The sequence below is a fragment of the Protopterus annectens genome, chromosome 13.part0 (assembly GCF_019279795.1).
Source record: "Protopterus annectens isolate FY-2018-M chromosome 13.part0, PAN1.0, whole genome shotgun sequence".
Classification (NCBI taxonomy): Eukaryota; Metazoa; Chordata; order Ceratodontiformes; family Protopteridae; genus Protopterus; species Protopterus annectens.
The window spans coordinates 1,325,980,967-1,325,996,863 of NC_056747.1; the positions used below are offsets into that span (position 1 = coordinate 1,325,980,967).

At 42.6% G+C, this 15,897-nt stretch overlaps 1 protein-coding gene across 1 annotated transcript in view; it reads left to right on the plus strand.

Annotated features, from left to right (window-relative positions):
- LOC122788060 (low-density lipoprotein receptor-related protein 2-like) overlaps positions 1-15,897 on the plus strand; it is a 1,238,079-nt gene that overhangs the window by 98,951 nt on the left and 1,123,231 nt on the right. Inside the window, exon 6 of the mRNA XM_044054982.1 lies at positions 9,328-9,438. Coding sequence (XP_043910917.1) covers positions 9,328-9,438 — 111 coding nt within the window. The remainder of the gene's footprint in view (positions 1-9,327; positions 9,439-15,897) is intronic.

Sequence of the window (15,897 nt, forward strand, 5' to 3'; positions counted from 1 at the left end):
TGCCTGGTGTCAAAGCCATGGCCTGAAGCTCAATGCCAAAAAGTGTATTGTCATCCCCTTTGGTAAAAACTCTGTACCCATGAACTCCCACATAAGTGGTAGTCTACTTAATGCTGAAAGTGTGATAAGAGACAGTGGGACACCAGTGGACAGTAGTCTCTCCTTTGATAATCACATCGCCACAGTGGTCAGGAAATCCTTCTACGTGGCTCACCTCATCACAAAAGGTTTCTTATACAGAAAAAAAGAGGTCATTGTTCCCCTCTACTCATCACTCATTAGACCCATTATAGAGTACAATGCCCCTTTTGGTATGTACCTCACAAGACATCTACAACAACTGGAAAGGCCACAGAAATACCTCACAAAGAGGATTACTGGCCTCAAACAGATGCCCTACGCAGACCGTCTCAAAAAAATCCAGCTTTACTCCGTCGCATATCGCCTACTCAGAGGTGATTTCTGCCTAACATACAAAGCTATGTCAAACCCAGAGCTGTTGGACATGCTCCACTTAAAGAAATCCCAATCCCTCCAAGCTACACGCTCTAGGAACCTAAACCTTTTCACCACAATAAACAGAACATGCTGGAGGGATAGATTCCTGTCAAAGAGGCTTCCCATACTCTGGAACAGAATACCTATCTGTGTCAAACAGAGCTCCTCATTAGCACTCTTCAAGAATAATCTTGACGATTGGATGGGAAATAAGAAATTCACCCCAGGGATCACTTCTGTGGCTCTGCCCGACAGGGGCACAGGAAAATAATTTTCTTGGGTGGCGAAAGCCAGGCTACCTTTTTGGCTAGGCTTATATAGGCCCTAGGGCTAATATCCTACTACCTACCTATGAACCTATGAACAAGTAGTTTTATGAAATTGTCACATACTAAGTTCTAAAGAAATTCAGAAGGATGCCTTAAGTTTATAGTGTCACTTACAAACAGCTGAGATAAGCAAGTGGTGGGGAGGTGAGTTTGTTTTATTCAGGACACAGTGACATGCATATCTAAGTAGCAAATATATTCAGAAGTGTATGAAGGCAGTGGTTCAGCATGCCAAACTGTCCCAGAAAGACTTACTGTCCTGTTAATTATGTCTCCCACAATATTCACTTTTTCGGTTATGGGCATTGTACAAGGTAATACTTATTTTTAGATATGACACCACGTAATATCGACAGCTGTTATTTAAACAAAATAAATAATACATTTTGTTTAAGAGGATATGCAATAAGGAAAATTTAGGAGGTGTACATACCTCGGCACCAAATCTACTGCCAGTCATTAGTGGACTGGAGATCCGCTGTGGCAACCGCTAACCGGGAAAAGCTGAAAGTTGAACAACATCAGGCATTGTTACTCAGATAGTGATTAATTCACAAAACTGACACTAGTAAGTGTTGACAATTACTGTTGCTATTAAACACAAGCCTGATTATATACAACAACAACAGCAACAACAACAAAAAATCCTGTGTAAAAGACTATAAGAATATATTTAATATTAGATTACTGTTGCAATGTCCTAAGCTATATGGGTCCTATCCTCTCTACCCGACCAGCTTTTCAAAGCTTATGGACACCCTACAGAAACTCGAGCAGAGCTCCATATAAAAAGAGGGAGCTAAAAAATCTTGAGATTTTTTGCCTTCAAAGAGAATTCCTTCAGTGGGATTCATGGAAATGTCAGTTGGCTAGTGATCCTTTAAGGCTGGGCAGATAAATCCCCTGTTGGGCAAAACCTACCACAAAATGATTTTCCTGAGGAAAGCTTGTATTCTTGTCTGTGAAATTATTGCTCTTTTTTGACTAGGAATGTACATATGTGTCAGGGGATTGTTTCCTACATATTTGTGTAGGTTTTTATGTGTTAGGCACAGGAAGTTGTGCTTTTGGAGACTGCCAGTGATTTTCTTATCTTAGAACCACCTTTTTATAAGGGTTACCACCTCTCTCAGGCTCTGCTACCTATCTTTAGGCCTTCCTTCTTAGCTGAACCTATGGTGAAGTTGCCAATCTCCTTGGTTCTTTCTTCCCCCACCAGCAAGATGAAAATAGTTGTCTGGGAGTATTTGCTTGTCAGGCCAGCTCTAGCTATAGCTCAGCTGTTAATGAAGGACTCTTCTATGGCAGGACACAGCTCCCAGACCACTCATCGTTTCCCCTTTTGTAGGACCTACTGCCACTAGGGACAGGGTGACAGGCACATCCTCTGCAGCTGCAGGGTTGCCTCCATGATTACGGGGAGGAGTACTCTTGTCAGTCTCAGGGGAAGATATGGGGGAAGACCTACCACATAGCTTTGAAACAGGCCCAGATCCCAGGACAGTATACCTCCTTTGTGTCGTTCTTTCTTGCGGGTGTTTCCCAGGAAAAGGAAACAAAAAGAAAAGAACTTGGCTTCTCCTCTTCTATCTCTATTTTAAGACACAGAGATTTTCTGGGATTTTCTAGAGAAATAATTTCGTCTTTTACTTTCCCTACTACCTCTTCAGGGAGGAAAAGAAAAATAATTCCTTCACTTTCTGAATCTGATTTTCAGACAGAAGGTCAGGGATTGGAAAGAGAGTGGTGTATTCAGGATTTTCTTTTCAGCTAAAGATTCTAATTCTGAAGAAAATGTGCCAGATTTTCCTGAAGAACACCTTTCTTTTTCCTGAATCTTCATCAAAAATTAAAGAAGTTTTCAGTGGGATCAGAATAAAATTCATATTCCCCAGCAAATGTTTTATGGTTTGGCTGTTCCCAAATCTGCAGCTCTTCCTCCTGCTTTATTTGTTTTACAGAATGTTTTTCTCACAGCTTGTAGTTTACCTGACTGTCAACTTCCTGACGTTAGGAAGTCTGACGAGTTATATAGGGTAACTCATACTCACAAACACAATTTCTAAAGCAGATCTGCAATGATTTCACTACCTAACATTATTTGTGATGAAGACATTACTACTGCTAATTCCATTCCCTCTGACAAAGATGGGAAAGCTAAATTTGGGAAGAAAGTTTCTTCTTCCACTTTAATAGTAAAAATGTTGAACTGCCAGATTAAAACTAAAGTTTTACTACTGTCTTTTAAGAACATGAAAAAGTTAACTAATAACCTTCCACCTCTGTGGTGAAGAACTCTTTCAATGCTTCTTTACCTTCTGTTTCTCGTGTAATTAAACATTATTTAATGTGTGTTTAATGATGATGTTGATGCTGCCTCCAGGACTGTGGCTTATGGGTTATTCATGAGAAGATTTGCTTGGCTACATTCTTAAAATCATTCTGAATATGTTGAAACTGAAATTTTAAATTCTCTCTTGTTCAAGGAAGGTCTCTTTGGCCCTATTGTAGCTGAGGTGATTAAGAGATTTGATGAGAGGGGAAAATTGATTCAAAAGTTGACCCAAATTTTCCAAACTTCCCTTTTTTAAAGGAAATAAAAGATTTCCTTCCACATCAGCTGTCTTTTTTTTAAAAGCAATTAAAGCAGCTAGGCTCCTTCAGATAGGATTTTAATAAACATTAGAAAGATGGCTCCAGAAAGAAACGTGAAGCCATTCAAAATCAAAGACAATCCAAAAAGTCAGAATGATTATTAGCCTCGTTGGGTGTCTCCCCCAACAGCACTCTGGCAATCTCTCCTTTTCTCTGAATTTGCATCCTCCTGTGTGGCACCAGATTGTTTCAGAAAAATGGGTTCTAAAAATCATTCAACAAGGTTACACTTGGCAACTAAGTATCTCTGCTCCCTCCAGTTCTGGAACAAATATCTCAGGGAGATGAAGAGTCATAGTGCCTGCCTGAAAGATGGGCAAAGATTTTTATTTAATGATTTTTTTCATCATCATCATCAGCCCTCTTTTTCCCATTTTTTCTACATGGAGTCGGGGTATCGTGTTAACTGTCGCAAACTCTCTCAATTCAGTGCCACACTTCTGCCTTCTCAGTTCATGTTTAACAGGTCAGTTGGTTTTACGTCCAGCTTTCGCTCAACAGAGCTATCCCAGGTAACCCAGGCTGGGCAACTAGACACCTGCCAGCCAGTAGCTTATTGAGCCAGGGCTACTGGGCTTTATGGCAGGCACATACTGGCCAATAGGGGCACATATACCCCTCCCACCATTATCAAGGACCCCTGGCGTGGATCAGAGTAGACCGGGTCCTCAACCCACTTATCACCGGTAACTACCCATACCCATTTTTGGCGACATTAGTCAACATGACCGAATCACCTAGAGTCATATTTTACACCGTTGAGTGGCTAGCCCTGCCATGGAGTGCAGTCTGTGATCTGTGTTCTCCTATCTTGAGGATACTGTGCACCACAGTAGACTCCCAAAGTGGTTGGTCTGTACAACTCTTCCCCCTATAGGGCACCATGTAGAGTCTGTGCTGCTGCCCACAGCTCCATTCATTATTGAGTTTGAGATGGAAACACTCTGCATGTTTTTCAGACATGGGAGAAACCCCACAGAGGCACAGGGAGAACATGCAAACTCCAAAGAGGCATTGGCATCGAACCTTGTACTTTGTGCATGGGAGGTGAAGACTTTAACCATTAAGCCATCTGGTCTTTAATAATTTTTTTTCTGGTGCCAAAAAGGAAGTAGCTTAGAGGCCTGTGCTAGACCTCTCCATTCTCAATCTTTTTGCCAAGGTCTCAAAGTTAAAAATATTATCCTTTCAGACCCTGTTACCGCTTGTCCCCTTGCTAGCTTTCATGAGACAGCTAAACTTAAAGATACTTACTATGCCATTTCTATTGGAAGCATCTTGGTAATTTTTTATGATTTTTCTGTCTCTCTCACACATTATCAGTTCTCTGCCTTACCCTTTGGATTATCTATCTCTCTAACTGTATTTTCAATGTGAGTGTCTCCAGAATTTATCACAGACTTTAAGGCATTCACATTTTTCCATAAATGGATAATTGTCTTATATGTGCAGACTCTTTGTTCATAGTCAAGCGTTATCAGTGTTCAGAATTTTCTATACAGTTGGGGTTTCAAGTAAACTTAACAGAAATCTTCTCTTATCCCTCTCACAAAATTGTTTTCCTGGGATGTCTGTTAGATTCTGACCCGGGAAGATCCTCTCTTCCCCCAGACAAAGTAGAAATGTTACAAAAGTTCTTCCTGAGTTTTTTCCAATTAAGGCAGGTATCCGCCACAACATTTCTTAGGATTTTGGGGTACATGGCTTTTGTTATTATGATTCCCCTGACCAGACTTCATGTGAAAAAAAAACAATAGTACCTCAGGTCAATCTGGACTCAGCATCTACACCCTTTATTTTTTCATTTCCCTATATTGGAGTTTGTAAGGAGGGAGATTCTAATGTGGGTAGACCAGTTCTCCCTGAATCCAGATCTCCCATTTTCCCTTCTGCCTCTTCTTTACACTGTCACAACAGTTGCTTCATGCCAGTTTCCAAAGGCTTGAAACTGCGAGGTCTGTGGAACAAACTTGACAGAGAAAAGCACATAAATGTCAAAGAGAGGATGACAGTAATAAAAGCTCTGAATTTTCTAAATTATCTCTGGCCCCAAGACCTTTATATGTTTTCACAAGCAGTACCACCATGATATGGTACATAAACATACAGGCGGGTACCAGATATTAGCCACTCTACAGACTTACTATGAATAACTGGGAGGTGGCAACTCAGCTCAGTTTGACTTTCAGGTTTCATTCTCTCTGTCAGAGAAAAACTTTGGTGCAGGCAAGCTAAGCAGGACCAGGACAGATCCTTACAAATGGAAACTTCACCCTGTGGTCTTCAGTGAATTTATCCAACTGTGGAGAAAACCTCAAGAAGATTTGTTTGCCTCCTCTCAGAACAAACAACTAAAGAAATTCTGCTAAAGGATTCCTTGCAAACAGGCCTGGAAGACAGATGTCTTGTCATTCTCATACACATAATGTTACTGTTTCCCTATTCGCACTTTCCACTATTATCCAGAATTTTTCTAAAGATCCAGAAGGACTCCCCAGAATTCTTGTGGTGTGTTATTAATTAATAGCAGTATCATGTAATGAGCTATGAAACTTTTTCCCAGGAAGAAAAGCACCCGAAAAAAAAAAATTACATAAAGAACATTGTAAACAGAGGTATACAACACATACACACATGCAAAATTTCAAACCCCCATAAACCTTGAGAACACTGTTGCCTATGCAGAACTGTTCACAGAAACTCTGTATAAGCATGTTAGTAGCTGCATAGAGACAACTGTACCCACCAGGAAGAAGTACAGAACTAATTCAAAAAACAAGCCACCCTGGTGGAATCACAAAATCAATAGGCTGTAAAACGGGAGGAAGAAAATCATGGCAAAAGTTTCAGCACCCAGCAGGATAAAATCACTTTCATCAAACTAAATAAACAACTCAGAGGACAAATAAAGTCTACCAAAGCCAAATTTGAGGTATGTTTGTCTCCCAGGCATTCATAGGTTCATAGGTTCATAGGTAGGTACTGGGCTATTGGCCCTGGGGCCTATACAAGCCCAGCCAAAAAGGTACCCTGGCTTTTGCCACCCCAAAAAAATATTTTCCTGTGCCACTGTCGAGCAGAGCCACAAAGGTGATCCCCAGGGTGAATTTCCTATTTCCCATCCAATCATCAAGATTTTTCTTGGAGAGTGTTAATGAGGAGCTTTGTTTGATATAGATAGGTAGTTTATTCCAGAGTATGGGAAGTCTCTGGGGCAGGAATCTATCCCTCCGGCATGTTCTGTTTATTGTGGTGACAAGGTTTAGGTCCCTAGAGCATGTAGCTCGGAGGGATTGGGATTTTTTTAAGTGGAGCATGTCCAACAGTTCTGGGATTGACATGGCTTTGTATGTTAGGCAGAGATCACCTCTGAGTAGGCGATATGCGACAGAGTAAAGCTGGAGTTTTTTGAGACAGTCTGCATAGGGCATCTGTTTGAGGCTGGTAATCCTCTTTGTGAGGTATTTCTGCAGCCTTTCCAGTTGTTGTAGATATCTTGTGAGGTACATACCAAAAGGGGCGTTGTACTCTATAATGGGTCTAATGAGTGATGAGTAGAGGGGAACAATGACCTCTTTTTTTCTGGATGAGAAACCTTTTGTGATGAGGTGTGCCATGTAGAAGGATTTCCTAACTACTGTGGAGATGTGATTATCAAAGGAGAGACTGCTTTCCACCTGTGTCCCAAGGTCTCTTATCACACTTTCCCTGTTAAGTATACTACCACCTATGTTGTAGTTCATGGGTACAGAGTTTTTACCAAAGGGAGTTCTTTATCTATGTCCGCAACCTCAAAGGCAATAGACAATTGTGTGCAGAGCTCATTGTAAATGGAGCCACCTATACTGAGCCAGAAGATATACCAAACCTCCTGGCTGATAAATTCAGCTCCAACTTTACCCCTCTCTCCCCCTCAACCTTCCCTCAGGAAATATCAAATATAACTCTCCCTCCTATCACTAGGGAACAGACCCTTAATACTGTCTCTAAGACAAAGAACACTACATCAATGGGCCCAGACAATATCCCAGGATGCCTTCTAAATAGCATGAAACATGACTATTTAACTGTAGCCTCCAAACAGGCTTTGTGCCTCATGAATGGAGAAAGGCAACAGTCATCCCTGTGCACAAAGGTGGGCCATCTACAGACCCTGGAAACTACAGACCCATAAGTCTCACTATTCTTGTATGTAAAGCCATGGAAAGAATTATCATGGAGATGATCAACAGAGATATAGTAAACCTACAGTCACTGGGCCCAACCCAGTTTGGTTTTGTCAAGGGCAGATCATGTCTACTCAACCTGGTGGACATCTTTGAGAAGCTCACCAAAGCAATCGATGAGGACAAAATAATTCACACTGCCTACCTTGACCTGTCCAATACATTTGACACAATACCCCACTTGTCCATTGTTGACAAACTCAGGAGGTTAGGCACAAATCCATATGTCACCTGGTAGATATCCAACTGGCTCATAGACAGGACCCAGGAAGTTAGAATTGGGGTATTGTGTCAAATGCTAGAGTTATTGCTGTTGTACACCTTTTGAAATCCAATGCTCCTCATCCGCTTACTTTATATCCAATCAAAATCTATATATCTTTTTATTTCCCTCTTTTGCTTCTCCATATAAACCTGCCACCTACCTGTTGAATTTTCTCTGTTCATTCTTTTGAGGTTTTATTTGTATATGTCTCGACATATTAATCACATCCTGCAAAATCATGCACCTCACCAGACTAATCCTTACACCCAGCGTATAATCTTTTCCTACCCACTTATCCAGCATTCAACTTATTCTCTCCTTCAGATCCTCCCTGCTTCTTTTCCTGGCATATTCTTCTTTTTAGAAAACCTTCAAGCCCATGTGCTTCTTTCATTTACATCTTTGTTTGACATTTTCCTCCCAGAATACTAGGATTGTGTGCATCCATGTCATCCTTCCCCCTGCCTCTCCCGTCCCAGAATGCATATCTACTACTGTCAGCCATTCCTCTGACAATCTTTAGCAATCACCTGTATATTTCCCCACCAGCTTGATGGCTATTGTTAAGTTATAGCTGCCAGAAATGGGCATACCACTTCAAGAGTGGCTTATAACCAATAGTGTCTTTTATCAGAATATAATCTCTTCAACTACAAAAGCATAAATTTATGTGTGGGGGATGTGTGGTTAAGATAAGAGCTAGGTCTAGACAAAACTTACATACTGAGAGCAAAGATGAATGACTATGACAGAGTCCAACAGTGCCTTAATAATGAGATAGCAGCCAGAAAATTAGATACATGGTAGGAGCTTGAAAACATTCCAACCCCCCAAAAAGTAAATAATAATAATAATACATTATATTAAGATATGAGGCAGACACTAACTTATATGTAAGGCTGGAGGGATTTATATTTAGTGTACAGCTGGAAATGTTTCTCAAGAATAACTCATGAAATTTGGTATATATTTTCTTAATATATGCTATCAAGTCACTCATGTTCTGTGCTTACATAAACACAGTTCCGTATGTGTGAACAGACTGTGGTATGTTTTGAGTTATAAGGTGTTTATAGGAGAAAGCTGACAGACAGAATTTCATGGACAACCTACAGTAATTTTTTTAAGTTTTGAAGTTAAATGTTATGAGGTAGAAATATTTGTGGTTTGCATTATTTGATTTAATGGTTAGAAATGCACTTAAAATTGGTAAAATAGCAATATCTCCATTGCTGCTGAAGATTTCGGAGGACTAAACGTAGTCACTAATTAATGAGTGTATACTTGCAGTTTTGTAAGATTAGGAGTACACTTCTGTGATGTTAATATTAAGCACTGTTCTGTTTTCTTGTAGCGCACTGCCAGTTTCACCAGTTTGAGTGCCACAATGGACTTTGCATCCCATCCATGTTTGTGTGTGACCACTTTGATGACTGCGGGGACAACAGTGATGAAGAAAGCTGTGGTAAGCTTTACCTGAATTCCACTAGCGAGACAATTGTCCTTTTGCAGTTGACATAAACTAATATATGTTAGACACTTAGAATGTTAGATAATACTAGATGTGATATTATTTTCTATAGCTAGTGTGAAGATAGGTAAAGGCTGCCGGCCTAGCCAGATAGAATTTTGTAAATAATTCTGTCATTTGTAGCGCCTTCTGTGTGGAGTCTGCATGTCCTCCCCACAGTTGAGTGATGTTTAAATACATGCAGGTAGGTGTGTGCATGAATGGGTGTGCCTTCTTTGAAGGTTGGGCATCGGGCTGGCAACTCAGCACCGTAAAAATTCACTGCCAATCATTAGCGGACTGGAGTTTCAGTGTGGCGACCCATAACCGGGAAAAGCTGAAAGAAGAATGTAAGCCACAGGCTTGTCTCTTAAATGTGAAAAGACTGCATTGGATATTGAATTGCAAAAATGTAATAACAGTGCACTCTGCTGTAACAAAGCTGATAAGTCAATTCTTTGATGTCAAAATGTGGAGCTGATATGTCTAGTGGGAGGCACCCTGCCTATTGTTTTAAGACCAGAGTTAATGGCTAGAATTTGCATGTATAAATGTCCATTATTGTTCTCATTTCTGATCAGGTGTAAAGAATGTAAATGTAGTTTCTGTTAGCCTGGGAACACCAGAGAAGTGTGAAGAATGATGTCATGTGAAGCAGCTCTGTGTTATCAATTTAAAGAGAGAGAGAGAATCAGAGAGCTCTGAGCATTTGTCTTGAGAACATCCAACATCACCAGCACTGTCTTGCTCTGTATGTAAGTTTATTTTAGAACTCTGTTTTCTCTTAGATATAGCTAGGAAATAGGAAGATTAGACTAGTTTGTTTTTTCTGTGATGTTAGAACTTTTCTATGGTATCATTTTAAGTATTTCTCTGTGATCTCTGAACTCTTGACTAGCACTGTGTAGTAAGAAGTATTGTCTTGTGTTTTTATTATTTATTATTAAATATTTTTAAACCTTTCAACTGTGGCTGTTTTATGTAGAGTTAATTTAAGCTCTAGAGTACATTGCATGTATATAGTGATACTGTACCAAGTCACTCTAATAAGCCTTGACTGTTCAGTCACACTTACCATTTGGATAATAATATTGCACGGTAATAATTGGACACCCTTTCAGAAGGGCCTTTGAGTAGCTGATATTAGTGGGTGGTGGCAGCTGGTACTACCTTTTAGGCTGGGCAGAAAAGGGGCACAGCTGGAAAACCTGTGCCAGCCTTCCCCAGGAGTGTCTGTGTGGTTGTATATAACTCTTATCTCAAAGTGTGTGTGTGTGTGTGTGTGTGTGTGTGTGTGTGTGTGTGTGTGTGTGTGTGTGTGTGTGTGTGTGTGTGTCAGCTACTTGGGCAGGGACACAAAGCACTGGTTGGACAGAGAGGGTGCTGGAGGTTTTAGCTTGCCCACTAGGCTGAGATCTGGACCCTATAGCAGTGCCAGTGGAGAGTCTTACTGGGGACCTAAGAGAAAGGGAGAAACCAGCCCCAGACTGACTGTGATCTCTGTGTGCTATTAAGGGAAACTGTACTTTACTGTGTGTATATTTATTCTAACCAAAAGAATGAAGTCCAAATGAAATAAGTCACTGCTTTACAATAAATCTTTGCATCTTACTTGGCTGAGCGGTGACTTATTTCATTTGGACTTCATTCATTTGGTTCGAGTGTACTGAAGTTTTGTTTTTGCATCTGTATGTTTATTCTCCTTTCCCTATAAGGATGCCTCTCACTGGTGTTAGTGGTGAGGATTGAGGCTCCTTGATTGCTGGGCCAGTGCATGGGCATCACATATTAATTGTTTGGCAGTGGTGGGATATCCACACCACATATTAATTGGTTGGCAAATACTAATTTGCTTGTAGTGGTGTGGGTAGAGTGAATTCCTGTAACTTGTGTACAGTGATCACTGAAAGTGTTTTGTACTCAAAATCAGCCATGCAGTGAATACTCAGAGATCAGATCACAATTGTTTTATTTCTTTTGTTAGCTTAGTTAGTCAGGGAGAGTAGGCAGCATGTCAGCAGTGGAGTATGGAAAGCTGACAAGGAGCCAGCTGGCTGAGATGTGCTAGGTTATGGGACTGGTGCATGGAAACATGACTAAGGCAGACCTGATTGCAGCCTTGGTCACAGCTGCATCAGAAAACACCAACCAGGAGGATGATCAGACTGGCAGTGGAGATGTACCACACTCAGAGAATGGACAGCTCAAACTTTCTGCAGAGGACTTAAACATCCATCTGGAGCTAAAGAGATTTGAGTTGGAGGCCAGGTGTTTGGAACTAGAAGCAGCTGAGAGACTGAGGTGTCTAGAGAGTGAGGACCAGGAGAAACTGTGATGGTTGCAGGCTGAGGAGAATGAGAAACTGCTATGCCTGGAAGCTGAGGAAAAGGAGAGGCAGAGGCAGCATGAGAAGGAGATGCTGACTCTTCGCCAGAGTCATGGAGGTAATGGGGAAGGGAGTAACTGGACCCCAGAAGCAAAAAAGGTCAGTAAATTTCTTCCACAGTTTAAAGAGGGGGATAATATTGATAGTTTCATTCATATCTTTGAAAGGGTATGTAAACAGTATGATGTTGACCAAAGGCTCTGGGTACGGTTCCTGACCCCCTTACTCCATGGTAAAGCTGTAACTGTGTTGTCTAAACTTGCTGATTGTGAATATTGTGATTATACCGCTGTTAAAAATCACTTGTTAGAATGTTTTAAGCTAACACCTGAAACTTATAGGAAAATGTTTTGTGAGCATAGACGCAAGGCAGATGAAGGTGTGTGTGAATATGTTGCTGAACTGAGCACTTATTTTCATAGGTGGGTGAGTGGATGTCAGGTCACCACTTCTGAAGGGCTGGTAGACCTTTTGATAAGGGAACAAGCCCTTAGCACTTTGCCTGAGGACATGAGGATCTGGTTAGCTGATAGACAATGTGCTACTTCAGATGAGTTGTGGAAGACAGGAGACCTATACCTAGCAAGCAGGGCATCCCTGCACAGGAAAGGGACCCCCAGTGCTGCTCATGGGTCTAAAGGAACCCATGGTGAGGAGCACAGACTGCCACAACAGAATCTGCCAGTAGCAGTGGAAGCCACTAGTCCAGGTACATGTCTAGGACCTAGGGTTAAATGTTTTGAATGCAACCAGTGGGGCCATGTGGCATACAGATGTCCACAGAAGCAAGGTGGGGAACAAATGGTGAGTGTGCCAGTAAGTGGGAAAGACAAAATGCCAATAGTAGGTTGTCTTGAGACAACAGGGGTACCAAACTACCACCATGCAGATGTCCTGATAGGGAAGGATTTGGATGAGGCAGTACCATGTGTTTAGGCAGTTACATGTAGTCAGGCTAGGAGACAAGCATGTGGGTCTGGTAGCCTAGGGGAGACCCAGACAGACAGCATACTTGCAGCCAGGACTGGTGAGGTGGTTACTTCACATAGGGAGCTACTCTGTAGCAGTGAGCCACAGCTGCTTGAGGATACTGATGATCCCTTGGACAGAGTGACTGCAAAGGTAGAGGTGAGTAGTAGTACCCAGGCTGACAGTGAGGCACCACTGTCAGAGGATGCCAGACTTCCTGTGGAAGGGGACCTGGGAAGGGTTACAAAGAGAGAGATGAGACAGACTCAGCTCTCAGACCCCACATTGCAAGGCCTGAGGCAGGTAGCTAGTGAGGCACCTGATTCTCAAGGGAAGGGGGAATATATACTGGGACAAAGGGTTAATGTATAGAGAGTGGACCCCTGAGGGAAGGCTAGAAGGTGAGAGAGTACAGCAGTTGGTAGTGCCTATAGCCTACCATCTGGCTCTTCTAGCCATAGCCCATAATATTCCCTTTGCAGGTCATATGGGCATAAAATGTACAGAGACATATTATGCAGAACCTCTATTGGCCTGGAATTTCCAGAGATGTAACAGGGTACTGCAGGACCTGTGAGCAGTGCCAAAAGGTAAGCAAGGCAGGAGGCAATGTAAGAGCTCCTTTGATGCCTTTGCCTGTGATTGAGAAGCCATTTCAAAGGGTAGCTATGGATATTGTGGGGCCTCTGAGTACCCCAAGTTTCACAGGGAAAAAGTATATCCTAGTGGTAATGGATTATGCTACACCATACCCTGAGGCAGTGGTTCTGTCCTCCACTAAGGCAAAATAGGTGGCAAATGCTTTGTTAGAGATTTTCAGGGGGGTAGGTTCCCCAGAACAAATACTGACTGACAGAGGTGCCAATTTCATGTCAGACCTACTGGCTTCTCTGTGGAAGTACTGTGGGGTGAAGCACCTGAAGACCACCTCCTACCATCCTCAGACTAATGGTCTTGTTAAGAGGTTAAACTCTACAATCAAGTCCATGCTACAGGCATTTGCAGATCAGTTTAAGAGGGAATGGGACAAATATTTGCCCCATCTGTTGTTTGCTTACAGAGAGGTTCCCCGGGAATCCACAGGATTTTCACCCTTTGAGTTGCTGTATGATCATAGGGTGAGGGGACCTCTAAATTTAATTCGAGATGAGTGGGAAGGTGAGTGTGAATCTCACAAGGAGTCTATTGTGGCATATGTCCTAAACCTCAGGATAAGGCTCAGGGAACTCATGGGTTTGGCCCAGGAGAACCTGGCAATAGCCCAACAACAGAAAAAGGTGTGGCATGGCAGGAATGCTTGAGCTAGAGAGTATGCTGTGGGGCAGCAGGTAATGATTCTCATTCCTGTCACACACAACAAGCTGCAAGCAGCTTGAGAGGAACCCTACACGGTGGTAAGAAAGGTAAGTGATGTTAACTACATGGTGGAACTGCTAGGCAAGAGGCAGTGGCACAAATTGTACCATGTTAACATGATAAAACCTTACCATGATAGGGAGGCCCTTGTGCTGAGGATTTGCAGTTGATTGCAGGAGGAGTCTGAGGGAGATCTGGTGACTGATTTCCTCAGTAAGGCTCGGACTGACACCTCAGTGGAAGGGGTAGTAATGTCCCAGCAGCTATCTCCTATTCAAGTTCGAGAAATCTGAGCAGTGTTACAGGAGTTTGGGGACATGTTCACTGGGAAACTAGGGTGCACTCACCTGGTGCAGCACCAGGTGGATATAGAACCCCAAAGGCCTATTAAGCAGGCCCCTTATAGGGTGCCTGAGAGAGTCAAACAGACTCTGAGAGAGGAGATACAGGAGATGTTGGAACTAGGGGTGATTCCAGAGTCCAACAGTCCCTGGGCCTCCCCAGTGGTGCTGTTGCAAAAGAAGGTTGGAAGCACCAGGTTCTGTGTGGACTACAGGAAATTAAATGGTCACACAGGGTCAGATGCTTACCCCATGCCTAGGACAGACGAGGCCCTAGAGCAGCTGGGTGGGGCTAAGTATCTTACCACCACTGATCTTACCAAGGGCAACTGGCAGGTGCCCTTGACTCCCAGTGCTAGCGGGAGGTCAGCCTTTGTGACTCCTTTTGGCTTGTATGAGTTCACAAATATACCCTTTGGGATGAAAAATGCCCCAGTGACTTTCCAGAGGTTGGTAGATCATATCCTAGCAGGAGGATTTGCCCTTGCTTACCTAGATGATATTGCCATCTACAGCCATTCTTGGCAAGAGCACCTTCAACATGTCAGGGAGGTGCTGGACAGACTACAGAGGGCAGGGTTGTCCATTAAACCCAGCAAATGTCAGGTGGGTATGGCAGAGGTCTCCTACCTGGGACATAGAGTGGGGAGTGGTAAGATCAGGCCAGAACCTGCCAAAGTAGAAGCCATTCAGGCATGGCCTGCATCTGTTACCAAAAAGCAGGTGAGGTTATTCTTAGGGAAAGCAGGGTACTACAGAAAGTTCATCCCCAGTTATAGTACCATAGCTGCTCCCCTCACAGACCTGACAAGGAAGAAAAGGCCAGATAAGGTAGTGTGGATCACAGCATGTGACCAGACATTCCAGAAGCTTAAAGAAGTTTTGGGAGGACCCCCTGTGCTAGCCAGTCCAGATTACAGCAAATAATTTATTGTGCAGGTGGATGCTTTGAACCATGGGGGTAGGGGCTGTAGTTAACCAGATTTCTTCAGAGGAAGAAGAGCACCCAGTAGTTTATCTAAGTTGTAGGCTTTATCCCAGGGAGGAATGCTATGCAGCTGTAGAAAGGGAATGTCTAGCCAGAGTGCGGGCACTGCACAAACTTCAGCCTTATCTGTATGGAAGAAAATTCACTGTTATGACAGATCACAACCCCCTAACATGGTTACACAGAGCCAGCCAGCAAAATGCCAAGTTGCTAAGATGGAGCCTAGGGTTGCAAGCATATGATATGTCAGTGCAGAACTGCAGTGGGAGTAGCAATGCCAACGCAGATGGGCTCTCAAGACAGGGAATGGGGTAAGGTATACTCAGATAGACCTAACCCTCTCAAGCAATATTTCTCAAGGGTCACATGAAAAA